The sequence below is a fragment of the Lampris incognitus genome, chromosome 16, assembly GCF_029633865.1.
Source record: "Lampris incognitus isolate fLamInc1 chromosome 16, fLamInc1.hap2, whole genome shotgun sequence".
Lineage (NCBI taxonomy): Eukaryota > Metazoa > Chordata > Actinopteri > Lampriformes > Lampridae > Lampris > Lampris incognitus.
In genome coordinates, this window is record NC_079226.1 from 35,177,908 (window position 1) to 35,205,457 (window position 27,550).

Genomic DNA, 27,550 nt, shown 5'->3' on the forward strand with positions numbered 1-27,550 from the left:
TCAGGTAGACTCTACAGGGTTCCAGTTAAATACAGGAAAAGATACCCGAATCAATCAATCAACCAATCAACCAATCAAGTTGCATTGTATATAGTGCTTTTCTAGCTGCATGAAAACTCTTTCATCCCTCTAAATCTCCTAAACCGAGGACACCAACTCAGGGCATAAAGAGGGGGTGAAACGAGGGGCTGTGTTGCACTTGATGTCTGCACTATGCACTCTGTTACAGCACTATAACGGAAGTACTTAACGTGGCAGTCTTTACGTCCTTCGGGGCAAATAAAGTCATCTTGAATGCAGAGAAAGCTCCTCGTGACGTCACCCGCCGGGCACGGCGTTTGCTGCGGTATTTGACGTAAAGACGACAACAAAGCAACAAGGGCCAAATAGTGCGACTTAACCACGTGGGAGGGGCCGGCGGTCGTTAGGCGCTCGGCGGGGCGCGTGCCGTCACCGACACCTGGACGCCGCTCGTCGCCTCGTGTCACTAGTGAGCCGCGCCTCGTCCGACGGCGGAGCTCCGAGTTCACGTCGCTTCTCAGGGGAATAAACGAGAGCAACACAACAACAACAACAACAACAACAAGAAAACAAAACAAAACAAACAAACAAAGCAAGAAAAAGTGCCGTCAGCCAAGACGCTACACCTGGAGACCGGGAACAGTATGCACCCTGCGAAGGGCGATGGAGGGATGACGGGAGTGACAGTTAATCGATTCGCCGGAGGTAAGAGCGGCTTTCCCATCGTTTCGTCTTTGCTCCGCTAAGTTAACGGCGCTTCCACGTCTTTTGCTCAGACTGGCCGAGCCGGCGCAGGTCCGGCTGTGTGTGTGTGCGCATGTGTGTCGACCGATGACTGATAGCAAATTGTGCCGCTTTCCCAGCCGCGTCAAATTCAAATCCAGTCTGACTAATCGCATAACGTCCACGGCCCAGCTGCTTTTGGTAACGTCGCATCACTCGCAGCCCTCATCGTCTCAGAGGTAACGTGTCTGCGTCCTCGTTTTGGTTCGGAATCGGACCAAGTTGATGATTTAAACTTCTACCGTGCACGTGTGTTTTCTGCCCGCGCCTTCGCCCGTGCGGCTCGTGCGCGCGTGACATACGAAGCGGGAAAGAGTGGGGGTCCTTCGTTAGAATGAGGCGGACAAACCGCACCGCCAGTCGATTTGCCATTCAGCGTAATAAAATGGAAAGAAGACTTTTTGCATTAAAAAAACAAAACCAAACCCTCAGGAAATACGCTATAGAGCTACACGTTGTGTATATTGTTGTAAACTACTAATGACCCTTTAGCGGAGCGGTTAGTGATGCCGCCTTGTGGTGCGGTACACTCGGTTCGAATCCCGCACCGGGCAAGAAAATGACCGGTTACATCGGCGGCAGCGGTGGGAACCGGAAGTGTGCAGATCCTCAGAAGTCTCTTCGGAGCGCGGAAATAACAAAGCGCGAGGGCGCGCTTCCGGGAGAGGGTGACGACTGTAAACTACTAATAAGACACGTTAGTCCCTAGCTAACGAGTCTGACCCTTTAGCCGAGCGGTTAGTGATGTCACCTTGTGTTGCGGTACACGCCGTATCGAATCCCGCACCGGGCAAGAAAATAACCGGTTACATTGTCATTTGAATCTTAATCAAAATTGATACAGTAATGCCCAGCCTCGGGCCGTCTTGGTTGGATAGGCTTATGTCAGAACTGACAGGAGTATAGTTGCTGGAGGAACGCCATCAAAAGTGAGAACCTGAGATTTCTTTGAACAACACAATTCCGTTGCTAACTCTCCCGATAGATTGTACTTTTGATCAGTCTAGGTTCACAGGAGAATTGTGCCCCACGCCTAGTCCATGGTGATCCTGAGTCCTAGTCCTCTGTTTAACAGAATGTGTGTCTTCCTTGATAAGGACGCCGGCTCAGTGCCAGCAGTGTACAATCCACAGCTCTCATTGTATTCCACAGGGGATGTAGCATAAGGTGCGGTACAGTGAAAACCTGTCATCCTGTGAGCATTCAGTGGGATTGTGTTCTCAAAAGAAAATGTCAAAGACAGGGCTTGTTGACTTGAGATGAAATTGAGCTTAGACAGAGAGAGGATAAATAGAGCAAAGAAGCAAAGCAAACAGCATCATCAGCCAAACAAATGTGCCGTAATTCAGCAGCTTGAAGTCCAGCAAACAATGAAATCTGGTGATCTGAAATCATGGCGTGTCCCAAGTGTATTTTTGCGGCCTTGTAGTACCTATTCATAGCATTCCTCCATCCTGTCTTTTATCTTAAGCTGTCTGTTTTACATTTTTGACGTTAAGCTGCCACTCTTGTCCAGAGAAAATGATAGCGATTGCAATAGTAAAATAACTTCTGATTTCTATATTACCAATACAGTATTACAAGCAACAATTGGCAAGAGCCACGCACCTGGGTCAGCGCTTCAGCATCCTATAAATGCTCCTGTCATGCGAAGATGTTCTCATGAGAGAGGCGCTGTTAAATTAGAGAAAAAATTACTAAGGTAGAGAGAGCATTTATTCATCATATAGCTTTATAATAAAGGATTGTATTGGGAAACTGGATTTTTTTTTTGTTGAATATCTCATCTGCAAAATTCTGGCATCACATAATGAAATCAAGGTGGTTGTAATGGGAACAGTTCACAGCTAGACACACTATTAGCCCCGTGAACCCCCCTCTGCCTTATCTTGTAACTTTAATTAGGCTTCATTTAAGGAAGCCTAAGCTTTATTGTCCTAAAGCCTCACAATGTTCAACGCCTTGTTAAACTTCCCTATTCCAGTGACCTTGAGTTTCCCTAAAAATGCACTTTTTAAAGGAGGTTTCCACATCACTGTGTGTATTGTGTAACTTTCTCTCTTAACCAGGATTAGCTTTCTTTTATGTGCTATATGGCAGGCACGTGTGTCCAAGGCACCTCACAGAGTGTCCAGTGTATACATGTTTAGTTGTCCATGGATGGAACCCCTGGCCCTGACAGTGTTTTTAGTGTGTTCTACCCAATGGGTTATGCAGGGAGTGGAACCTCTGATCCCTATAGTGTTTGTGACATAGTCTGTTTACTATTTTAGCCGAACTGGGAATGGAACCCCTAACCATGATTACTCTACCTACTGAGCTGCACTAAGAATGGAACCCCCAAATACGTGAGAATTTCAATTTATAATTCCATGAGACATCCCTCCATCCATCTTGCAGTATTCTTAACGACTTTTCTGGGTCATGGTTGCTGTGGCAACAGGGCCAGCAGATGATTCTAGATGTTGTTCTCCTGAATAAGCTCCCCAGCCTCTCCTTGGGAATCCCCAGGCGTTCCCTGGTCAACTGGGATTTGTAATCAAGCCAGCATGTCCTGGGTCTGCCCTGGGGTCCTCTCTGGTTCGATCTTGCCTGGTACAAGTTCAAAGAGAGGTGCCTGGGGCCGGGGCACTTTCTTCAGACTGCCTGAACCACCTTAGCTTTCTTCTCTAAAATTTGGAGCACCAGTGCACTGCTTTGAGGTCATCCCAAATTGTTTTGCTCCTCACCCTGTGAGAGATGTGAGGTCCACTAATGGTAAAATGTTGCAACCACCTCGGAACTTAAGTGAAAATATGAAAATCACAGTCAAATATTCTTGTAGTTATCTGCCATTGCGAGGGACTTACTTGCAAAATTAATCCCTTTCTCTTGCAAAATAATCCCTATTAGAAAAAAAAGTGCTCTTTCCAATTTTAAGTAATTGTAAAAAAAATTCCAGTTTGAAAGGGTAGAGTTTTGTCTTAAAAGCTGTCATTTACTCCTCTGCATCTTGTAACCTGGTGCAGAGGAGGTGACCCCGTATCGCTCTCAAATAGCAGTGTCAGTGGTGTGTTTGGGGCCATGTGGGAATTAGGGTCACTGTGTTAAATGTTTGTTAAGTGTCATTCATTAACTTGTGTCTGATGGGACTGCTGTAGCTACTTGGTGAAGCCATTAATCAATCAGCCCAGACACAGCAACATGTGAAGTCTTAAATTCCTACTCATTCGATTAGCATCACAACCACTTTATTTGCCGAGTGCACCAAATTCACTACAATTTGTCTCTGTGATGATATTGCAGAGGCATGTTGGCAACTTTCAGTTTCACAGTAATAACTGATGCACACACTATGAGGGGTTATCGCGGTCGCCGCACAGTGAGAAGGTCCTGGGTTCGAGCCCCGGGGTAGTCCAACCTTGGGGTTGTCCCAGGTTGTCCTCTGTGTGGAGTTTGCATGTTCTCCCCGTGTCTGCGTGGGTTTCCTCCCGGTGCTCCGGTTTCCCTCCCACAGTCCAAAGACATGTAGGTCAGGTGAATCGGCCATACTAAATTGCCCCTAGGTGTGTGTGTGTGTGGGCCCTGTGATGGACTGGCGGTCTGTACAGGGTGTCTCCCCGTCTGCCACCCAATGACTGCTGGGATAGGCTCCAGCATCCCCGCGGCTTGGATACTGGATGGACGGACGGACATGCTATGAGGAAAACAGCCTCACTTACAGCGTAAGGTGGCAATTCAAGTTGAACTCCATACCACAATTATATTTGTTTATACAATTACATTAACTGACGCAATTAGATTACTTGGTTGGTAACACTGATATTTGTGTACATGAGTTCTTTTATACATGTGTGATAGTTTGACTACACCTGTGATTGTGTTTATGTGCGTGTGTACGTACTTATTTTCTGTAACTTTGTGTGTGTGTGTGTGTGGGCTTTTGTATGTCTTTATAAGCGTTTTTCTGTGTCTGTGTGTGGGAGTCTTTTTGTATCCACTGCATTTGCACGTTTGTGTGTGTGCATGAATGTCAGTGTGTCTCTTAGTGTATTTGTTAGTGTGCTTCACGACGAGCCCGCTTTGTTATTCTCCTTGGCCAGCCGCACTTAGCCAGCATCTAAAAACAGACAATGCAAGGCAGGAGCCAGGCTGGAGAGGAAATCCCACCCTCCTCTTGTCCACTTACCATGTTTTTGCTGTTTTCCTGCTCCGAGCAAAATATAAGGTGCCCTCTGCAGTTTATTGTTCCGCGTCATAAATTCTGCGGGTGCACAGAATCTTAATAACATTGGAAAGTGACACATCTATTACATCATGCACACAATGTGTGTTGCACTAGAAGACCACTCGAGGGGGTCTGATCCAAACAGATCAGAAAAAACATCACACCCAATTTTCATTTATGTATTGCACCGGAGGAACAAGCTGTTATTTTTCTTTCAGCAATAACTGACAGCCAAGTGTGAATACTAATTTTTTTCCCCTGTATGACCACTGATGTAGCGAAAAATCGCCCCACACCAGCACCGTCTTCCACGGCTGACCAAATAACAGTTTAACTGGGGTAAATGGAAGGGTTAACTGGCTTACCCAAGGTCACACTGATGGTAGTTGCAGGGGGATCTTGTCTTGTTAAATTCCCTCAGTTTTTCCCCGGCCAGTTTGAGATTTGAACTGGCAACTCTTCCCCTGAGGGGCAAGCTGGCCTTGCGCTGTTACTTCATAGCATGAGACGGGTTTGACCGAGGCTTCTCTGTCGGGAGTTTGAACATTCTCTCTGTGTTCGAGTGGGTACTCCTGCTTCCTCTCACAGTCCAGAAGACACGCATGGGTAGGAGTGTGAGAGACGGGGCTCTCTTGATAGACCTGTATCTAGGTCCATCAGACACCCGTGGTTTTCCTGCAACAACACCCCCCCATTCCCCCACCCAGTAAGACCGTTGTTCTATGCTTGTTGTGAACTTGTGTACGTGATCCATATGTTTGGTTGGCGGTGGGTCGGATTGGATCTGCTCCAGTTTCTTAGTGTTTGTTTCAACTTTTTCAGAGCGTCAGAGGGGTGGGGTTTGTCATTCAGGGCAATGAAGGTGTGCTATTGTAGACAATTGAAGGACAGTATTTGAAAGTCAATAAAATGTACATTACTTTGACTGAAACATCAGACTTGTTCTGGGTCATTCTGACGGAGATGCAGTAAACGCAACACAATGGGTATTACAAGCAGAGTAAAACAAACGCCGAGCTAAGTTTTCAAATAGATTTTGGCCAGAGTCTGGAGTGTTTTACACTAATGCCAGAGAGGTGTAGCCCGGGAACCAGACAAATTAGAAAGCGCTAATTATGCATGCCAAAGCATATGCCGGAGCAAATGTAGAACATGATCTTGCAGATTCGTCTTCTTCGCGGGGTCGGAGAGGGGTGGTCCATGTTCCTGACTTGGTTGGCACGCTTTAAAGTTAAAAGTGTTAGTGTCAGCACTGCTTTCCCATAGAGCCAAGTGGAAATGTAAAGACAACAAACATTTCCTGTGAGTCGTGTGTGTGTGTGTGTGTGTGTGTGTGTGTGTGTGTGTGTGTGTGTGTGTGTGTGTGTGTGTGTGTGTGTGTGTGAGGCCAGTGCGCCGCCATGCTGGAGGGTGTGTGTGTGCAAGGGAAACTGGGGGTCAAAGAGCATGGCCGCCAGCTTCACTTCACTGTCTCTTCCACTCTACTCTTCTGCACTCTGAGATACAGTGATTTCAGTGTTATCCCACAAGCAGGGATTGGGGAAACCTTGAGGTGACCTATGTTTAGCAGGTATCTAACTTGTGTACTGTTTTGCTTGTACGCTGTACAGGTCACACTGGTGATTGTATTTTGCACGATAAGTAACATTAAAAATGAAGGGAAAGCATTACATGGCACAGCACGGAAGCAGACCAAGGGAATAGAACAGAATACAACAGGGATTCCTCTCCATGTACTTATCAGCGTCTCAACAGCATCTCAAGTGCCCAGAAGAGGGCAGTGTGTATGTGTCTCTTACATACTAAAGCAGACGCTTCACAAACACACTCACTGCTCTTGGTGTTTGAGATGCTTTCCATTATGTTTGACTCAGGCATCAGCATTCACGTGGGTTTTTCTTTATCTCATTTGCATCATCATCATCATTCGTGGCAGTTATGCACGGCGTTGTAGTTTATTCATTATTTACTATCGGTGACCTGCTAGTAGATAAAGGCCTGTGTAAACCCTTTGTATGTGAAAAGGCAGTGACATATGTATATTTTGTGCATTTTACTAATATGCTCTTGCACAAAGCTGTGTCATATTGCCAACATTTGTAAAATTGCAAGTGTGTATAGTTCTGGTATCTTATCCATATGTCAGTGTTAGCTATGCAGATCATTCGATTAGCATCATGGAGATGCAGCTTCTGTCTGGAATTTTATTTTACTCTCATTTTCCAGCTTCTTCTTCTTTTTTTTTTTAACTACTATTTGCACTCCAAGTGGCCCCTCATCTCTGCTGCTGTGAGGACAATTTTTACCCCCGGGGATCAATAAGGTTCCTCTTATCTCATCTTTGGTGCGCGTTAACTCTGAGCCGAACACTCAGAGGAGAAAAAGTAGCTCAGAGGTTAGAGAACTGTGACAAGAAATTTGCTGGTTTGAATCTCGGACTGCTTTGGATGGGGACGGGAGTAACAGCTGTTTTAGGGGCCGACGAAGTGCTGTCGGTAAGCAGTGGAAAACCTGCTAACTGTCGCCTCTTTTTCCCTCTCTCTTACTAGCCTGTAGAGTTCAATGGTGAAAATGAAGGCGTGCTCCCACAAATCAAAAAGCATTCATAAACAAAACGGACATTTTTCAAAAAGGACTTTGTCAAACATTTCCAAATACCAACATAACTGTGTTTTGCAGATTTTTATTCATTTATTTTACTAGATGACATCGGTTACAACAAATATCAGCAAATATCCTTAGCTTAAACCCACCGATTTTAGATATATTAGGCTCGCAACAGCAGCGAGAATTCCACAACAAAATCTAGACCTGGCCTTTCCAGTGAACTGACATCTTTAGCCTGCTCATGTTTATGAGGACACGTCATCCTGGGGTGTCCTGGGGTCAGACGGGTTTCCCTGTTCACCTTGAGGCAGGTGTCTAACTAAAATCTGTGACTTGTGAAGACTGTGACTGTGTTCAAACAACACAAAAACTGAGGAACAGTCCAAAAGTGTTTAGTGGCGGACATATCCAAGCTGCCAAATGTCCTGGCTAAGTTTAGTTATGGTTAGGTGTGGTTAAGATAATAATAATAAACTTTATATATATATCGCACCTTTCTAAACAACATTACAAGGTGCCTAACACAACTAGATACCATAATGCACATAGTCAAGATAAAACAACAAAATACAATAGAAATACAGGATGTAATGTCAGATCCGCTCCACAGAACAAAGTTAAACACGGTCAGGATAAAATCAATCCATCCATCCATTATCCAAACCGCTTCTCCTGCTCAGGGTCGCAGGGATGCTGGAGCCTATCCCAGCAGTCATTAGGCAGCAGGCGGGGAGACACCCTGGACAAGCCGCCAGTCCATGAGGTTTCTTCCTATTTTTTCTCTCTGTTAAAGGTTTTTTTTTAGGGAGTTGTTCCTTGTCCGATGCGAGGGTCGAAGGACAGGATGTTGTGTTGCTGTAAAGCCCCTTGAGGCAAATTTGTCATTTGTGATCATGGGCTATACAAATAAGACTGACTTGACTTGACCTAGGGATAATTTAGTACGGCCGATTCACCTGGCCTACATGTCTTTGGACTGTGGGAGGAAACCGGAGCACCGGAGGATAGAATCACAAGAACACAATTAAAACAAAGGCAATTAGAGCTGATAAAACAAGGATTATGATCAAAACAATTAAAATAAGGTGATGAAAGAAAAATATACAAATATAAAGAATGAAAAATGTAAAATTTTTAAAGTATGAGATATAAACAATACAAAAAAAATTGGGCAACACTGGATTCACTATGAAAAAGCCTTCCTGTAAAAGTAAATTTTAAGAAGTGATTTGAAAGAATGCAGTGAGTTCAGGGTAGTGATCTGGTGGAGTGGTCATCCCTCAGCCATGTCGTCATCTAGTGACAGTGGCGGCATAGTGCTGTCTGTGCCTTCAGGACAACTATATGGTCACAATGTTTAATTTCCCGCAATACGGGAAATTAAGGCTAATGGCCTAGATTACACGTTTGTGTATTTTATACTCTTTATTGCACACATTTACACTGTGAAATCAAATAAAAATCACATTGAAATATGTAAATTAAGTGTAACCATTATAAATACCCAACGAATTTAAAACAAGTGGTTAGCCAGCTAACCGGTTTGCAGTGCACACCCCTGTTTTGGATAATGTTAACACCGGGGCTGTGACTTACATATTACATATGCTGTCCATTCTCTAACCAAGGAAATGAACCCATTTGCTGCTCAGCGGGGAGCAGTTAAATGACTGTGGTTGCAGCTCACAGGTGAATTTGTGGTTGCTAGTGAGACTGTTAACCAGGGCCTCTCTAAATTGGTAAAGCTTTGAAAATTATACATATATTACTAGCTTTGTTTCGCTGTAATTCTCACTGAATATGCCGGGTATTTAGCCAATGCTCTGACTCAACGTAAGCAGTTAGGGATCAACTGTTTCACCCAAGAAACTCGGGCAGGGCACTCAAGCTGTCATTTGGACCGAACCCGTGACCTTGAGTTTACAGGCCTGTGTTTCTTTTTATTTGCCCACCATGTTGCCTGGCAGCCTGGCCTTTATTCAGCAGTCACTACGGACGTTCCTCAGCTAGAAAGCTTCACACCCAGCAGCCCAGCATGCTGTGGGTATGATGAAGGCGCCAAAGCTTGAACGTGCTATAGCAGGCGTCTCAGAAAAGCCATGTTCATGAGTTGTCTCATTATCGAAAGTTGTTTTTTGTGTGTGTATGTTTTCTTTTTCAGTTTTAGTGCCTTTTGCACCTTTCGCTTCCTTTGTTTTGCAAAATTTCCATTGGTGGTTTTATGCTTATTTGTGATTGGCAAAAAGAGTGACATTGATATTTGTTATGCCCCCCCTTCCCCTGCCAAAAAAACCCCCCAAATATCTCAAAAAGAAGTTTTTTGGCACTTGCTTGGAAAAAATAGAATCTTGATGGAGAACATGCAGTAAAAACTAATAGAAACATTTTTTTCAATTTCCCTAATTACAAGTTTGACCTGTTGTTGTTTATCCCCTGAAACAATGTCCTGCACATAGGGCAATTGTTCAGTCATTTAAAACCAGCTAATGGAAACGCACACCGATTTGCTTTTTATTTTTTACTTTTCAAGTTTGCGGTATGCTGGCACAGTGGTTAGCACAGTTGCCTCACAACAAGAAGGTTCTGGGTTCGAGCCCCGGGGTAGTCCAACCTTGGGGGTTGTCCCAGGGTGTCCTCTGTGTGGAGTTTGCATGTTTTCTCCCCATGTCTGCGTGGGTTTCCTCCGGGTGCTCCGGTTTCCTCCCACAGTCCAAAGACATGTAGGTCAGGTGAATCGGCTGTACCAAATTGTCCCTAGGTGTGAATGTGCGTGTGTGTTTCGGTCCTGTGATGGACTGGCGGCCTGCCCAGGGTGTCTCGCCACCTGCTGCCCAATGACTGCTGGGATCGGTCCCAGCATCCCCACTACCCTGAGTAAGGATAAGCGGTTTGGATAATGAATGGATGAATGAAGTTTGTGCTCAAATCTCATTCCACTTGAGTGGAAACATGACTAGTGGTGTCGTGGACACTTGGTCGTTGAAGGATGCACATTTTATGACTTGATGATGAAACTTCAGTCTCGGTCTCAAACCACCCTGTGCTTCCCTGTTGCATTTTACATTGGTTTCCCCATCACCTGTACAGTTGACACATTGTCAAGTGTGTGAGCCCTAAATTTTCTTTACCCAACAAACCCAAGACAATATACAAACCTCTCCTATATATTGATCATCCGTGCAGTATTCCCTTTTTTATTCTTCAGTCATGGCCTACTTATAGTCAAGTGAAACAGATGAGGCACGTTAACATTAAACATTGTGTGTATTGTGGATATCCCACAACCCACCTGGACCCATTCTGCGACCCACTGGTGGGCTGCAACACATAATTTGAAAACCACCATTCTGAAAGTGCTGTAGACCAAAGCAACAATAAAATGAGCTACGTGATAATGTGGTAATGATAATGTTCAGTCGGTACGGTCCCACGTCTCCTGATATGTGTTTCCTCTGTCTGGTCTGAGTGAGGCTGCTTTTCTTCTCTTCCTTCCTCTTCTCACCTGGGGGATTATAATCAAGTAGCACCTTTCAACTGGAATCTGTAGCTCGCTCAAAACGATGACATATGCCCACATCTCCTTGGCAATATGTAGGCTTGATTCTGGGTGCCGCTGAGTATTGGTTACATCACGCACACACACACCCATGCCTGCAGCCCCATCTTGCACCCACACACCAGGAAACTCACACATGAATGCACACAGACATGTACTATGCATGCAAAAATCACAGGTACACATGCATTAGCACAAACATTTGTACAGACTTGCGCGCGCACACACACACACACACACACACACACACACACACACACACACACACACACACACACACAAAAGCACAGAGAACCCCCCCCCCCCAGGCACACATGCAAACACCCCCTGTCCAGGTATGCACATACACACACACACACACACACATACACACACACATACACTTACACCTACACATATACAAAAACACCCTCATGCAGGGAGAATTGCGAGAGGCTATATTCTGATAGGTCCTGCAGTGATGTGTGTGTGCGGTCAGCGGGGTAACAAGAACCAGCTGCTCCCCTCCTTCTTCTCCCCGTTCTCCTCCCTCCCTTTTTCCCTCCTCTATTCCCTAGTGTTCTTATGAGATTATCACCGTGCCTCCCCTCTTTCCTGTGCCATAGCAGAACAACAAACAACAATCAACAACAACAAAGACAGCGCTGACAGAAAAGCAAAGCAAGAGAGAGGGAGAGAAAGAGAGACCCCTCCTCCTTCCCAAACACATACGCACCCAAACACATATGTAGGAACAAAGGCATGTGCAGATATGCAAGCACACACACGTTAACATGCATGCAAACTCAGACGAGGATGCACACAGACGTGCACGGAGTCATAGACATCCACATTCGCACACATGCATAACGTTATCTCACACATACACACACACATCCAGCAGTGCTGATGAGTGGTGTTCACAATCAGAACGAGCAAGAGCAGGGTTCCCTCACTGACTGATGAGTCATCGAAGGAATATCGGTCACCTTTTGGGTAGGATTTCTCACTATAGTAATGCTGTATTAGTATTTGTATGAGGATAGCACTGTTGTGGACAGCATCTGCCCCGAGAGCCTGTTGATGTCCGAAAACAGTGTGGCCTTAATTATCAGCCACCCCTCCTTTAATGGTCATGCCTTGGTTATAATTGTAAAACATGTGCACCACTTACTGAGTCCTGACGCTTAAAGATAGACTCCTACAGGACTGTAATGATTTCAGGCTCATCTTAGCCCTTCCCGTAGTGCAACTTACCACCCAGCACTGCTGAGAAGTTTGCAGATGTTGACATACAGGGTTTATGCCGTGGGATAGAAAGTGACAAGGTGAGTGGTATCCTTAAGCTCCGGGTCTGTTGTTTAGAAAAGGTGTATTCCACAGCGAGTGATGTTGGCGTGGCTCTTTGGCTCAGTCTGGTTGAGCTTAACGATTGTTGAATGCTGATTTTGACAAAGGTTAGGGCTTGTTGGTATAAGCAGTATTATTATAAATTATAATTAGAGAGCACGTTTCCCAGAGAAGATGTGTGGGCTAGCTTAAAGTGTTGACAAGGTACCATAGTTGATTGGGTATTTCATAAACAGCGGATGATGCAATGGTCCTTTTGCAATATTTAACTCTTAAATATTTTAAGATTTATGCAAAGCTTCAGAAAGTTAATCTCCCGCACATCTTCATAGCTGAATGTTCAAAGTTTGAACAAGGAGATGTTACTGTAATAAAATTAAGGTGAATGGATCGTAAATGTAAAATAAATACATTAGGGCTGCAACAATTAATGATGTTGACTCAAATTGATAATTATGGAGTAGTTGGGTCTACTTTCTTTTTTTTGTTTAAGTTGGGTCTTGCACATTGACTGTGGTGACAATCTCACTCGCTTAAGAGAACAACACAATACATTTGAAAAATGTCAGAAGGATCTGGCGGTTCCACAGACAGAAATACAATGACTTAAATTTTCAAAAGCACGAAATCCTCAGATAATACAGTTTGCTGCAAATTATGCATATCTGAACTTAAGTGGCACAGGAGCATGATAGTGATGCATGAACACCTGAGAAGAAAACACTTTGGGCCATCAAGGATACAAAAATCCCACATGTAGTCAAAAGAAACAAGCAAGGAAATATTTGCTTCTCGCTGCTTCTCCCTGAACTCCATTTACCACAAGTGAAACAAATTCGGTTTCACTGCTCGAGGAACTGTTTGAAATCTGTTGTGGTTGAATTGAATAATGGCTCCACAAGTCTGGTCGGCTAACATCAGTTGTGCACATAGACTGCTGATAGTGCAGCATGAGCAACCTCCAGTGCTGTTGAACTGTCTTTGTCCCTTCCGACTGATGCACCACGCCATTAATGGCAAAACTTTTCTAGATATTTATGCATTGTATCAGTTAAATTTCACTGTTATTCTCACGTGTTCTCAGTATCTGTTTATTTCAGTAGTGATATTTTCAGTACCCGGCCAGCCTATAAATAACCAATTATTAACAAAAACAATGTGGGCTGTTAAGTTACTAAATATTGTGCTACTATGCATCTTGATGGTCTTTTCTACTTCTGAAACCAAACAAACAAACTTGTAAGACTGGCTTTACACAAGGAAACGTTTGCACAACTTTAACTGCCTCAAGCTTCGGTGAAACAACGTTGCACTTGAGTTGCATAGTGTAAAACCCTCTGCAACATGCTTGAAACTTGCATTTCAACTTGGGGAAACTAGTTTCATGCATCAGCCAACCAAAATGCAGACAACATGCGAGGTGATGATGTCATTTATGACAGTTCATATTATTTCAAGCGGTTGATTTCAGCCTGGGTTATCGTCACCAAAATCGATAAGAAAAATAAACTGGTGTCTTGGACTCAGGAAAAGATATTGTCCATGTTGAATTTATGCAAGTTCACAAGATGTTTACAAGATTGTTGTGAGACCAGCTATCTTGTATAGTTGGGAGACAGTGGCACTGGTGAAAAGACAGGAGGTGGAGGTGGCAGAGTTGAAGATGCTAAGATTTTCACTGGGAGTGATGAAGAAGGACGGGACTAGGAACAAGTATATTAGAGGGACAGCTCAGGTTGGACGGTTTGGAGACAAAGCAAGAGAGGCAAGATTGAGATGGTTTGGACATGTGTGGAGGAGAGATGCTGGGTATACTGGGAGAAGGATGCTGAATATGGAGCTGCCAGGGAAGAGGAAAAGAGGAAGGCCAAAGAGGAGGTTTATGGATGTGGTGAGGGAGGACATGCGGGTGGTTGGCATGACAGAGGGAGATGCAGAGGACAGGAAGAGATGGAAACGGATGGTCCACTGTGGCGATCCCTAACGGGAGAAGCCAAAAGTAGTAGTAGTAGATTGAATTTATGCAAAATTGGTAGACAGTTTTTCATTTTGTCAATCAGCTGAGCCATGGTAACAAACAGATCTGAGCTAGATGAAGTTTGTTTACGTTGCAGTTAGAAGGTGATCATCTAACCGCTAGCTAAAACATGACCGTTTTGTTAGCTAATGTTAATGTTCTGAAATCTGCTGCTGTTATAATAATCTAGATAGGCTATTAAAGGCCTCCTCACTTGACATCCCAATTTATGCAGAGTGGAGATTCCTATGGGACCCGAAGGAGGAAACATATTACACAAAGGGAGACCGAGATGCAAGGCTGGAGGAGCTTGCTTCTCTGCAAGGACAGGATGAGCAAGGCATCATCAGTGGAATAAACGATACACTGAGTTTTTTGCATGCAACTTTGATTATTTTTGAATTTCATCATGTCAAGTTGCATGAAAATTAGGTTGCTCGCAAATTGCAACCTAATTTGTGAAAGTCTCACCATGTAAAGCCAGCTTAAGTTGTCTGGCAGAGAGCATTGTTTAAGACAGGGAATAATTCTGTTTGTTTGTTTGTATTTTTATTTTGTGAATCCCGGAAACACAGTGGTATTTCTTTGAATCTGGTTAATCGAAAATATTATCAACTGATTATCAAAATAGTTTTTGGTTGCAGCCCTAAAATACATACTTCATTGGTAACGTAAGAAAGGTTTCAGACATATTTGACCATTTATGAGAAAAGTGTGATTTTATTTTTTTTTAACCCCCTTTTTCTCCCAAATTGTACTTGGCCAATTACCCCACTCTTCCGAGTTGTCCCAGTCGCTGCTCCACCCCCTCTGCCGATCCGAGGAGGGCTGCAGTCGACCGCATACCTCCTCCGATACATGTGGAGTCACCAGCCGCTTCTTTTCACCTGACAGTGAGGCGTTTCGCCAGGGGGACGTAGCACATGGGAGGATCACGCTACTCCCCCCAGTCCCCCCTGAACAAGTGTCCCGACTCACCAGAGGAGGCGCTATTGCAGCGACCAGGACACACACCCACATCCGGCTTCTCACCCGCAGACACGGCCAATTGTGTCTGTAGGGATGCCCGATCAAGCCGGAAGTAACACTGGGATTTGAACCGGCGATCCCCATGTTGGTAGGCAACGGAATAGACTGCCACACCACCCGGGCGCCGTAAAAGTGTGTGATTTTGACCCCCTGTTCTACTGCAATTAGGGGGCTGCGATGATTTCTGCTGCATGCCGTCACATGGTCTTTGTGCTGACGAAACTCTGCCGCTCGCCATGTTATATACACAAGAGACACTATGAATACATTATGCTTAACTGACGTCACCATCCACCGATGAGACGGCAGAAAGTGACACAGAAGACAGCAGGTACAAATTAGAGTAACGGCGTCCATTAGTGCAGCAAAATGGTGTAAAAACGATTTGATTTAATGACCTATGAGCCCATTGCTTTAAGCCTCACTCTGTGTGTGCTGAGCCTAATTGGCATCACAGCATTTACACAAGCAGCCGGGGGGGATTTCCCCGCATGGGCAAGAAAGTTTACATGGTGGCGCCCATGACGTTGTCAGCTCTGCTTAAAACCTTCTTTTGGAAATGCACATCTCAGTTGTATGAGCTCTTTATTTTCAGTTGTTGATGTGAATCGTTAGTTTATGTCGCGTCCTGTGTTTTTACCATGGGTTTGCTTTTCCTTTAAGTAAATAACAGACTAATACGTTAAGTAAAAGATAAGTAAATAGTGCTGTTTTTTGGCAACAATGTGAGATTTGTCATCAACTTGTCGCAAGAGCTTTCCCAAGAAAGATGATGTCAGTGTTTTTCCTCAGCCTGCTGAATTCAGGTTCAGCCTGTTATGTGCAGCTACACCCTCAGGTCTCACAGGTGCTATGCAGTGATTGAGTTATCTATCTATCTATCTATCTATCTATCTATCTATCTATCTATCTATCTATCTATCTATCTATCTATCTATCTATCTATCTATCTATCTATCTATCTATCTATCTATCTATCTATCTATCTATCTATCTATCTATCTATCTATCTATCTATCTATCTATCTATCTATCTGTCTATCCTGTATGGTGATGGTGTAATGGCTTTGAGGGTCAGAAAGATGCAGGAGAGAAGGTTCTAGCTGTGTTCAATCCCAGGTCAGTGGGGGGTGTCCTTGTGGTTCCACAGGTGGGGTGGGGGTGGGGGGGTCAAAGCAACCAAAACCAGCTCGCTGTACCCCATTGCCTTATGTATTAATTGCTAATTGCTGGTTCAGCAAGGGGTGATTCATCACTCATTCATACACATAACAGCACGCTAGCTTACACATAACCACACACACACACACACACACACACACACACACACATTCTCATAAGCATACTAAAATGGGAGCCCAAAGGCAGTATCCATGTGTAGCCTGGTAGTTCATTGCGGGCCGTTGGCTAGCCACAGGGCCGTTACGTGTGGATGGCTGGCTGCTTCTCTCTTTGTGTGCACACGCCATCGTCTAAATTTGCAATTTACCCAGAGACAACCTTTTGCCACCCCCCCCCCAGCCCCACATTTAACCCCCGCTACGCAGGTATTAACTGGAACCTACCCTTTGATGGCAGTTAACTGGTGAGGGGAAATAGCCATTTGAACTAGATGTATTGCGTTTAGAAGAAACGGGAAGTAGATCTGCATTCCAGCCCTCGGCTGTAACAAGATGGGGTTGTTTCTGTGTGTCTTTGTGTGTGTGTGTGTATGTCTGAGAACAAGCCACGTGGTAGACTCTGCACATGTCTCATAGCCTAAACAAGTCCCTGTAACCCTTCACCCTCCCTGGTGTAACTGGTTTTGGAGGGTTTTGCCGAGCACACGTGCTCTTTTTCAGCTGCTTCACATTCGCTCATAGGTACACCTTCACACTGGGGAGCTTCCCAGCCCAATTAGCTACAGCCCCCAACTGTTGACCCCTGATCAGCTCTACGAGAGCATTGGATTAAGTGCCTTGCTCACAGGCGCTGCAGCAGTCAAGGCCATTTACCTCTCCTGTCCACATTATCCTTGGTGGTCCTGGTTCTCAAACTAGTGACATTCCGGTCACATATGTTTATGGGAAAATAAACGGCATGAATTCATGTTCGCAGCGGCCTCACCCAGTGCTGGTGTGGGAAGATGGTGGCGCGAACTTGTTCGCGGCGGCCTCACCCAGTACCGTCCATGCAGTGTCTTTGTCCATGTCTGCATCTAAGTTTGTGTCTTAGTTTGATGGCTGGGAGAGCTGGCGCTGGATCGGCTGGGAGAGCTTGTTCTGCTGCATCCTGTGGGCCCAGGGACCACGGCCCTGCCTGGAGCTGCTATTGTCCCGACATCATATGTCAGTTTAATCCTACCTTATTCATCACTGCACATTTCTAGTTTCAGCGCCATCATCTGGACCTATCCCTGTACACGTGCTGTACATGGTGAATAAAGTGATTCAGTTTTAACATTTCAATCTGGCTCTAGTGTGAGTCTATATGAACTGCTGCGCAGCTCATAAGACGGCCCCAGAGTGGTCAGTTATGGAAGGAGCGTTAAAGCTTTGCTTCGTTAAAATGATTCATACTCCTTGTTAAACTGTGACGGTTCCGCAGAGTCATAAGTCTGTCTTCGCTTAACACGGACAGCACCAGGGAGTAAATGTCAAGCTACACACGCTTCCAAAAGCCACAATTCTTCCATGTAGGGTTGCATATTTACATATTACAAGATAATTTTGGTTCTCAGTGAATAACCTGTTGATGTCTACAGAAACATTTTGTTTAATTTCAACATTTAATTTTAATTTTAATTTTGGACTCAGTGTGTTTTAAAAGTAGCTAGGATGTCACTAAAAGATGCAAATTGACCAGTACATTTTAAAAGTAATTTTACATAATAATATTTAGGCTACTCTATCTAACAGAACCAAGGACATTATCATTTAAGTCATGATCATGCATCCCAAGGACAATTACTTTATGGGGCAGACATTTTGTTTCTGAGAGATGTGAAATTCTGGGATAAAAAGCAATCCACACAAATTGGAGTGATTCTTTCACTAATGAATTATTCATCGGCCGTATTCTCATACTGCTAGCTGCTTCTGAGATACTGAGGACCCATTCTGTGTGTCTTCTTCTCAATTAGGAACTGAAATTTTATTCGAGCCTTTGAAAAATATTTCATAATTTCTCTTAACTTTAGTGCTGTTTATTATTTTAAAAGACTGATTGGTTTTTAAGTCAGAAACAAAACCAGGCTGTACCACTGAAAGCACAGCCGGTGATAGTTGCGGTCTAGTAAAAAATACTAAAACCTTCAACTCAAAAATCCATCCATCCATTATCCAAACCACTTATCCTGCTCTCAGGGTGGCGGGGATGCCGGAGCCTATCCCAGCAGCCATTGGGCGGCAGACGGGGAGACACTCCGGACAGGCTGCCAGGCCATCACAGGGCCGACACACATGAAGAAGAGAAATGACTAAATTTCAGCGGTTTTAGTATCCGGTAGCGTAGCGGTCTGTTCCATTGCCTACCAACATGGGATCGCCGGTTCGAATCCCCGTGCCGGCTTGGTTTGGCGTTCCTACCGACACAATTGGCCGTGTCTGCGGGTGGGAAGCCAGATGTGGGTATGTGTCCTGGTCACTGCACTGGTGCCTCCTTTTGGTTGGTCAGGGCGCCTGTTCAGGAGGGAGAGGGAACTGGAGGGAATAACATGATCCTCCCACATGCTACATCCCCCTGGTGAAACTCCTCACCGTCAGGTGAAAAGCAGTGGCTGGTGACTCCACATGTATCGGAGGCGGCATGTGGTAGTCTGCAGCCCTCCCCGGATCAGCAGAGGGAGTGGAGCAGCGAGCAACCAGAACAGCTCAGAGAGTTGGGTTTGACGCCATTGAAAACCGCATTATGAAACACACACACCTTTACTATATCTTTTAACAGAGCTGTGCATAGAGTTAATCTGGGCCCCTACATGTGTTGCAGACACGAGAAATGGACAGCGAGACCCAGTCAAGAGTCAATGAGAAGTCTTCATTTGGGGAAACAAACCAAAGTGCATGCACACAATCTCAGATTTGAAAAAACTTCACGAGTGTTTGCCTTGTGCACCAGGCTAGATTCCTACATTCATGACACCGTAAGGGTTGGGGTGGCTGAAAGCCGAAACCTTTTAATACAGTATGTGTAATTTTTCTCCTGATTGAACAGTGAACGTCATTATCATTGCAGGATAATCCAGCTGAAATCCCCCAGAAACTTGTAAAGTCAATCTGCACTTTCAACCGCGTCAACTCACAAAGATAATGTACCTGACAAAAAAACTTAATCAGGAATCGGGAACAATTTATTGTCATGTCTTTCGTGTACTTGCGTAGACAAAAGAAACGAAATTCCATTTCCCCCAGCCCACAGCAGTGCGATACAAAAGACAAAAACACATCCCAAATTTCCCAAAAACGACGCCACCAAAAACATACAAAAACCGAGAGAACCAAGCTAAAAAAACAAACAAAAAACAAACAGTTAACAACACAGTCCACTAACTGCAACACAATCCAAAAAATCCCACTGTCCAGAGAACGAATGCCAGCCAGGATGACTGTCGGAACTGCCGGTCTGCATGGGCTAGCAGTTAGCTTAGCCTGCCCCGCTTCCGCATCCTGTCAGACCGCCCTCAGGTGCAGCTCCAGGCAGGGCCGTGGTCCCTGGGCCCACCTGATGCAGCAGACCAGGCTTCCCCAGCCGATCCAGCGCCAGCTCTCCCAGCCATCAAACGAAGACAAAACAAACTTAGACGTAGACGTGAACAAAGACACTGCATGGACGGTACTGGGTGAGGCCGTTGCAAACGTGAATTCGCGCACCATCTTCCCACACGGGAAGCAGAAAGTTAATGTTTGCTGTGATGGATTACCCGTCTCAAGCAAACCTCTCTCTCTGCAAGTTGATTTTCATACCATGCTGAAAGGAATGGAAAACGATGGCTGCCTGGGAGGGAGGAAAAATGCATTCGAAAACAATCTTTGCAATCTTCGGATTTGTTGTGAGCCGGCTGAAAACACGCAAAGCCCACAGCTTTTAAGTTAGCACAACTTACGTTCTAAAACTGATATTTTGTCACCTAGTTGACTTCTGAGAAAAGTTGTGGCAAGCAATCGACAGTGTCGGTTTCAAATATGTGTCCTTTTTGGAGAAGTAATGCCCATTTAAACGTTTGCTCTGACTTTTTTTGAGCTATAGGAGGTCTCGCTGGTCTGGGGTATTGCACAGTAGCAACAAGTCCCTCTCATCTCTAACTATATTTACATTTCTACGTGCTGCGATCTCGTAAGTTTGTAGTCCTAGTTTAACTTGTCGGGCATATCCTCCTAAAGAATCCGAGTTTGTACTTGGAGTACTTAGCATGGAGGCAGGACCATACTAAATGGAAAGGCTACTGTGATGGAAACGGTGCTAGTGGACACATTTCTACCATTGCACATTACCATCAGAGGGTCCCCTGTGACACTTTTACCCCCGTCTCTTTTAGAGTAAATCCACATAAGGGATGTTGCTGCCTAGAATAATGTTGAATCTTCCCATCAATCATGAGTCACGAACCAGGCCCCACTCCACATGGCAAGATTTATGACTTTGTTTTCTGAGGAACATGCTCACCAGTAGTGGCCTGCTTGTGTGTCTTGTTTCTTGCCTTCTTGTAAGCAACATTACATAAATCATGACATCATTTGTATGTAACATGAGTTCCCTCCATAGCAATCCCAATGAGAGTTTCTTGTAGATGAGTTCAGCAGTTTATCCCCCCCCCCTCTTTTCCTCCCAGTTGTATCTGGGCAATTACCCCATTCTTCCGAGCCATCCTGGTTGCTACTCCACCCCCTCTGCCGATCCGGGGAGGGCTGCAGACTGACTACCACATGCCTCCTCCGATACATGTGGAGTCACCAGCCGCTTCTTTTCACCTGACAGTGAGGAGTTTCACCAGTGGGACGTAGCATGTTGGAGGATCACTCTGTTTCCCCCAGTCCCCCGCCCCTCCCGAACAGGCGCCTCGACCAACCAGAGGAGGCGCTAGTGCATCGACCAGGACATGTACCCACATCTGGCTTCCCACCTGCAGACACGGCCAGTTGTGTCTGTAGGGACGCCCGACCAAGCCGGAGGTAACACGCAGATTCGAACCAGTGATCCCCTTGTTGGTAGGCAACGGAATAAACACCTACCTGGACACCCCAGTTTTTAATTTTAAAACAGATAATGCTGGAAAAATCTCATTATTTGTGCCAGTCATCATTACCAGCGGCTGTGTATACTGACGACATGAACCACTTGGAGAATTTTATTTTGAAAGTTAAAATTTAGTCTTCATATAACCATTCAGCAGTTTCCACCTGGAAAACGGTGCAACCTCCCTGGACATGGGTAGGTTTCAAACCGTTGGACAAATGGAAAAAATTCTGGCCATATCATCTGCGCCTTGCATGCAGCACTAAACAAGAAGAAACATCGGTGCAAATAGATTTTACACAACATTTATTTATTTAGATGAAAAATTCTTTGCCATTTAAACAAATGTTCGCAGTAATGACAAATTGACTTGCGTGAATATTTAACAAAAAGAATAGAGCTTATTTCTAAAATAAAATGTAACAAATTAAATGCAAAGTAAAGGCAGTCTGCATAGAGCGCGTGGCTGTTCCAGTGTAAACAATGTGAACAAGAGGAAATACTGATTAAGGTTGGACTGTTTACCATTTTCTCTTGCAGTCATAAAGCCTGAATGATAACATGAGAGTGAAAACCCATTCCTTTAATTGCCCGATATACCTACAGGCCTACCTGTTTCCAGAGACCTACATTTTTGATAGAAGGCTATGTTGAGGGCGTCCCGGTGGCATGGCGGTCTATTCCGTTGCCTACCAACATGCAGATTGTCGGTTCGAATCCCCGTGTTACCTCCGGCTTGGTCGGGCGTCCCTACAGACACAATTGGCCATGTCTGCGGGTGGGAAGCCGGATGTGGGTATGTGTCCTGGTCGCTGTGCTAGCGCCTCCTCTGGTCGGTCAGGGCGCCTGTAATAGCGCACTGGGGACTGGGGGAAACAGCGTGATCCTCCAACATGCTACGTCCTCCTGGCGAAACTCCTCACTGTCAGGTGAAAAGAAGCGGCTGGCGACTCCACATGTATTGGAGGAGGCATGTGGTCGTCTGCAGCCCTCCCCGGATCAGCAGAGGGGGTGGAGAAGAGATCAGCACGGCTCAGAGGAGTGGGGTAATTGGCCGGATAAAATTGGGGGAAAAAAAATCCCCCCCCTCACCCCCCAAAAAAGAAGGAAGGATATGTTGAATTTTGTCAAAACTTCTATTCTTTGGACTGAATTCTTTCTGGACATCATGGCTGAGGAGAAGCTGCCTTGTACTACTACTACTACTACTACTACTTTGTACTACCTTTTATTTAATACAGTTCAGCATCAAATTAAGTTCATAGCCTGGAAGGGGTTGTGTGTGTGGTTATGCGTGTGGCAGGAAAAACACTGGTTTCTCTGTCCGTGTGTGTGTCTGTCCGCTGTTTATCTCACACACTCCTGGGCCTGTCGGCCCAATAATTTTTGTGTACAGTTACGACTGTACGATCAACCGCCTCTCATGGTTACGGTGATTCAAAACCTTTGAAAACCCCGTTTTATACCGCAATTGCGTGCTAACCCCTCGGCTGCTTTTTCGCCTCGAGTCCGAGCACCGGAGAAGGAGAGATATGCAGGCAGGGCCTCCATATCCTCCCTTCTCCCGGTAGGTGAAAAAAAGAGGGGGTTCGCTGCCAAGTGTGAGCACCGGAGAAGGGGAGATACGCCTGGCGGGGATCCGCAGTCTGCTGAGTGCACTCCTCTGGTTTATTAACAAACAGCCCTGTCGCTGAGTAGTTGACGGAGACCAGCTGACAACCGGGAGGATAAAATCAAAATAAAGATCAAATTTGTGATAAACTTCAGAGCCAGAACAACTCGGAGTGCTTGTAACGCATCCTAGTTTTCCTCTTCATCACAACATGTGGCCAAGGCAGCCTTTCCAATAAAGACCAAAAAAAAAAGAAAAAGAGGGTAGTGTGAACTCTCTGGAAGCCGTTAATAATATAAATGTGTCTTGAGTGTGGGTTGAAATACTCGTGCAAACGAAAGCCCCTGTAAGGACACATGGTTCGAATATTGAAAGGACGGGGGGGGGGGGGGGGAGGGGGGTGGTGGGCTGGGAGCTGATGGCGGGCGAGAACATTCGAACTAGCCTACAGGTAGAATGACCCTGACACTGAGAGTGGTGCGTTTACCCTCTCGGTTGCTAAACAAGCTCTTATGCAAAGCGGGCCCCAGCGGCCCTATCGCAGACAGCGTTGCTTTGTGCGCAGGCTTATCCACGCCGCTGACCCCTCGCTGCAGCATTTACATACCACACGTAGCAAAAAAAACCCCAGCTCCTTTGTTGCTGCGTGTTTTGTGGTTACTGTTATGGTGTTGCCTGTGTGTTCCTGCAGATGCTCATTTCTCTGAGGGCTTATTTTCTGTCTTTTACAATCCTGCTCCGCACGCTAGAAGTTCATATGCTCACATGAAGTGCGGGGGGATCTTTAAAGAGACACCGAGCACTCGTTTTTAGCCTGTGTCAACCTACTCGCGTTTTGAGAAAGGTGGAGGAAAGGGGTGTAGATGAGGAGCACATAGTGATGTTGGTCTGTGGTTCTGGTGCTGCGATAGAGCACCACGCTGCAGCTTCTCATAAGTCTTCCCACACACTTTAGTACGGGTTGCCGTTCCACTGTGCTTATATTTTATTGGTCTACCACGCTGCACCCCATGTGTTTTGCCTATGCTACAAGGGCCCCAGATGATGGATGCAATTCAGAGGGATTGATCGTGCCCCCCCCCCCCCACCGTTTTCTCCCCATTCAAATTTTGGCCAATTAACCCACTCTTCCGAGTCGTCCAGGTCGCTGCTCCACCCCCTCTGCCAATCCGGGGAGGGCTGCAGACTACCGCATGCCTCCTCCCATACGCGTGGCATCGCCAGCTGCTTCTTTTCACCTGACAGTGAGGAGTTTTGCCAGAGGGACGTAGCGCGTGGGAGGATCCCGCTATCCCCCCCCACCGAACAGGCGCCCCAACTGACAGAGGAGGCACTAGTGCAGCGACCAGGATGCACACCCACATCTGGCTTCCCACGTGCAGACACGGCCACTTGTGTCTGTAGGGATGCCCAGAGGGACGCCCGACCAAGCCGGAGGCAACACGGGGATTCGAACCGGCGATCCCCGTATTGGTAGGCAACGGAATAGACCGCCACGCTACCCGGACGCCCACCCGATCGTGGGTTTTTACCTTAACATGAGAAAAAGCGTAGATTTTCTCCTTCACAGCATCAATACGATGTTTTGTTTTCTGGTAAATTTACCATGAGGGCAATCACTTCTACAAACCTCGCTCCATAATAATGATTTTAGCTGAAGAAAAAATGATCGGCTAAAAGGTCTAGCCTGTAACAGTGTCAGCCCTTGATTAACCACGGAGGAGTTATATCTCCCATCCTTTGCAACACAACACGACCTGTTTTCATTTTATAAGGCGGATGTTCTGTCTGCATTTTATGCTGGAGAAGCTTCTCAGTATGTTTATCTAGAGTGTTGTTTGTATTCCAGATCGTGCTGGTTTGTTGCGGTTTTTGCTGCTTTTTGGTCCTGAATACAAAACCGTTTAATGTAGACTACCTTCTCCCTGATCATCGTTGCAGCTTGGCATTATTTATGTATTCCCCACCATTATTAGAAACTATATTTAACACCTAATATTGGGTTTAATGGTTTCATTTCAGCTATCTGATGTCTGCTCGTCTCATATCCGAGCAGCAGGATGACGGCCTCCCTCGTGGCGTCTTGTGTTTGTACATTAGATTCCCACTCTGGCTCGGTTAAAGCGGAGCCTGCTTGCAGTGCAGGGATTGATGTTTTGTCTTACTTTTCTATTACGGTGTGTTGGCAGTTCCCACTGTTATTATACCAGATCAGTGAAGTGAGGCAGCAGGAAGTATAGTGTGGAGATAGCGGGGAGGATTTGCACCACAGCTCCGGAGCTCGATTCTGCAACGAAGCCTGCCCCAGTACAGTACATATCCGCCAGGTTGAGCCACTTGGATGCCCACTGTGTTGTCTAACCTTCATCTATCCAGGGAAAGCTTTCCTGAGCCCACATATTCTTTTGAAGCAATGGCTTAAGCACAACAACTGCGAGGCCCCTCTTGACAGCTGCTAAAGAAGGGGAGAGAATTATTTACAGTAACCCTGTCTACACGGTGGCCCGGTGGTTAGCACTGTTGCCTCACAGCAAGAAGGTCCTGGGTTCGAACGCCAGGCTATCCCAGGTCCTTTCTGCGTGGAGTTTGCACGTTCTCCCCCGTGTCTGTGTGGGTTTTCTCTGGGTGCTCCGGTTTCTTCCCACCACCAAAAAGACATGCATGTTAAGGTTAATACTCCTGCCTGTGCCCCTGAGCAACGCAATGAGAAGAAGAACTGGAGTTGGTCCTCGGGCACTGCAGCTGCCCACTGCTCCTATACAATAAGATGGGTTAAATGCAGAGAACATATTTCATTGTATGCATGTACAATGGCAATAAAAATGTCCTCGTCTTCTTCTTCCCGGCCCAGCTGTAGATTTAAACCGGTGACCTTCTCTCCAGCAGCTTGGCTGTTTAAGTGCTGTTTAATACCAGGCCCTACTTCAGCAATGGGTTTCTCAGGGCGTAGAACAACAGACAAATCTGCTCCGTTGGTCCTGTAGTGTACAGGCTTGTTTGTCCTGCACTACAGGCCGCCGCTGCCTGGTTATCATGTGTGTTCGTGTGCAGTCAAGATGCAAACCTGGTTATTTTTTCAGCATCGAAATTATGCAAAATTATCAGTTGTGGATAAGACATGCTGAATAGTAACACCAAATTCACACAAAAGCGATGCGAAGGGTGATGGGATAGGAATTTTGAAATAAATGATGACGAATGAGATACAGTCAGCAGCCTTTATTTCAGCCATTCTGATCCTGCCCATTGCATTTCCCTGTCTGCCACTGTGGTCTGTGTGCAGAAAATATGGATTCTGGTCAGACGTTTATTTCTTGTTTCATCCCTTTTGCTTCATGCCGTGTCTACATATCTTTCCACGCGGTTCATCTTTTCAAATCTGTTCATGGTGGTTAATGAATTTTTTTTTTTTTTTTTACAGTCGTTATACATGATAATGTAGTTGCATAGTGCGTACATAGACATTGAAGAGTGACGTGTCATGTGTCTTACTGACTGCTCTGAACTTGCCAGAAAAAATGAAGTCCCACTTCTGGAAAAAAAAAAAAGAAGCTGTTTCCAAACAGAGAATAATTTCCGTTCACATCCTGTGCAATGATTTGACAGGGAGCCAAGTTCTTTCAACGAAAGCGAGCAAGGAATTGCATCTGTGAGCCGTCCACCGTCCTCTAAATTGGCCAGTGTTTGGGGAATACAAGCCAGAATGCCGACGGTATTGTGGAGGTATGCAGAGTGTGGTAATGTTAGAGTATGGGCTATCCCACAAACCCACAGTGCAACGGTGTGGTTTGATTTGAACGAGACATATGGCATGGCATCAGAGAGCTAGCTGGCCCTGGTTTCCTGGTTTTGGCTGAGAATGAGAAAAACTGCATGCATTGTACGGGTTCACCATGTTCGCCTAGATACGGCAGGGGGTGTGTCTCTACATGAAGATTTGCCTCCTTGAATTCTGGCCTGTCATAGGCTAGTCGCTGGTGGGCAGGGGAAGAGGAAGAGAAGGGGTTCGGGGGGGGGGGGTTCCAAAATGTGCTAGGCTCTAGGACCCAGTGGCAAGCCCGTAAGTAGGCAGGCTGAGCGAGGCTGAGTCACTGCATGTGTCTGAGAGGCAGTCAGAGAGCGAGAGAGAGCCGGAGAGCAAGCGGTGATCTCTCACTCATCAGCCCAGGATAACACAAC

General features: G+C 45.6%; 1 protein-coding gene across 1 annotated transcript in view; it reads left to right on the top strand.

Moving 5' to 3' along the window:
• The first annotated feature begins 598 nt into the window (after positions 1-598).
• The window catches only part of slc4a11 (solute carrier family 4 member 11), a 174,017-nt gene continuing 147,065 nt past the window's right edge, over positions 599-27,550 (top strand). Inside the window, exon 1 of the mRNA XM_056295854.1 lies at positions 599-726. Within this exon, the coding sequence (XP_056151829.1) occupies positions 666-726 (61 nt within the window). The 5' untranslated portion in view covers positions 599-665. The remainder of the gene's footprint in view (positions 727-27,550) is intronic.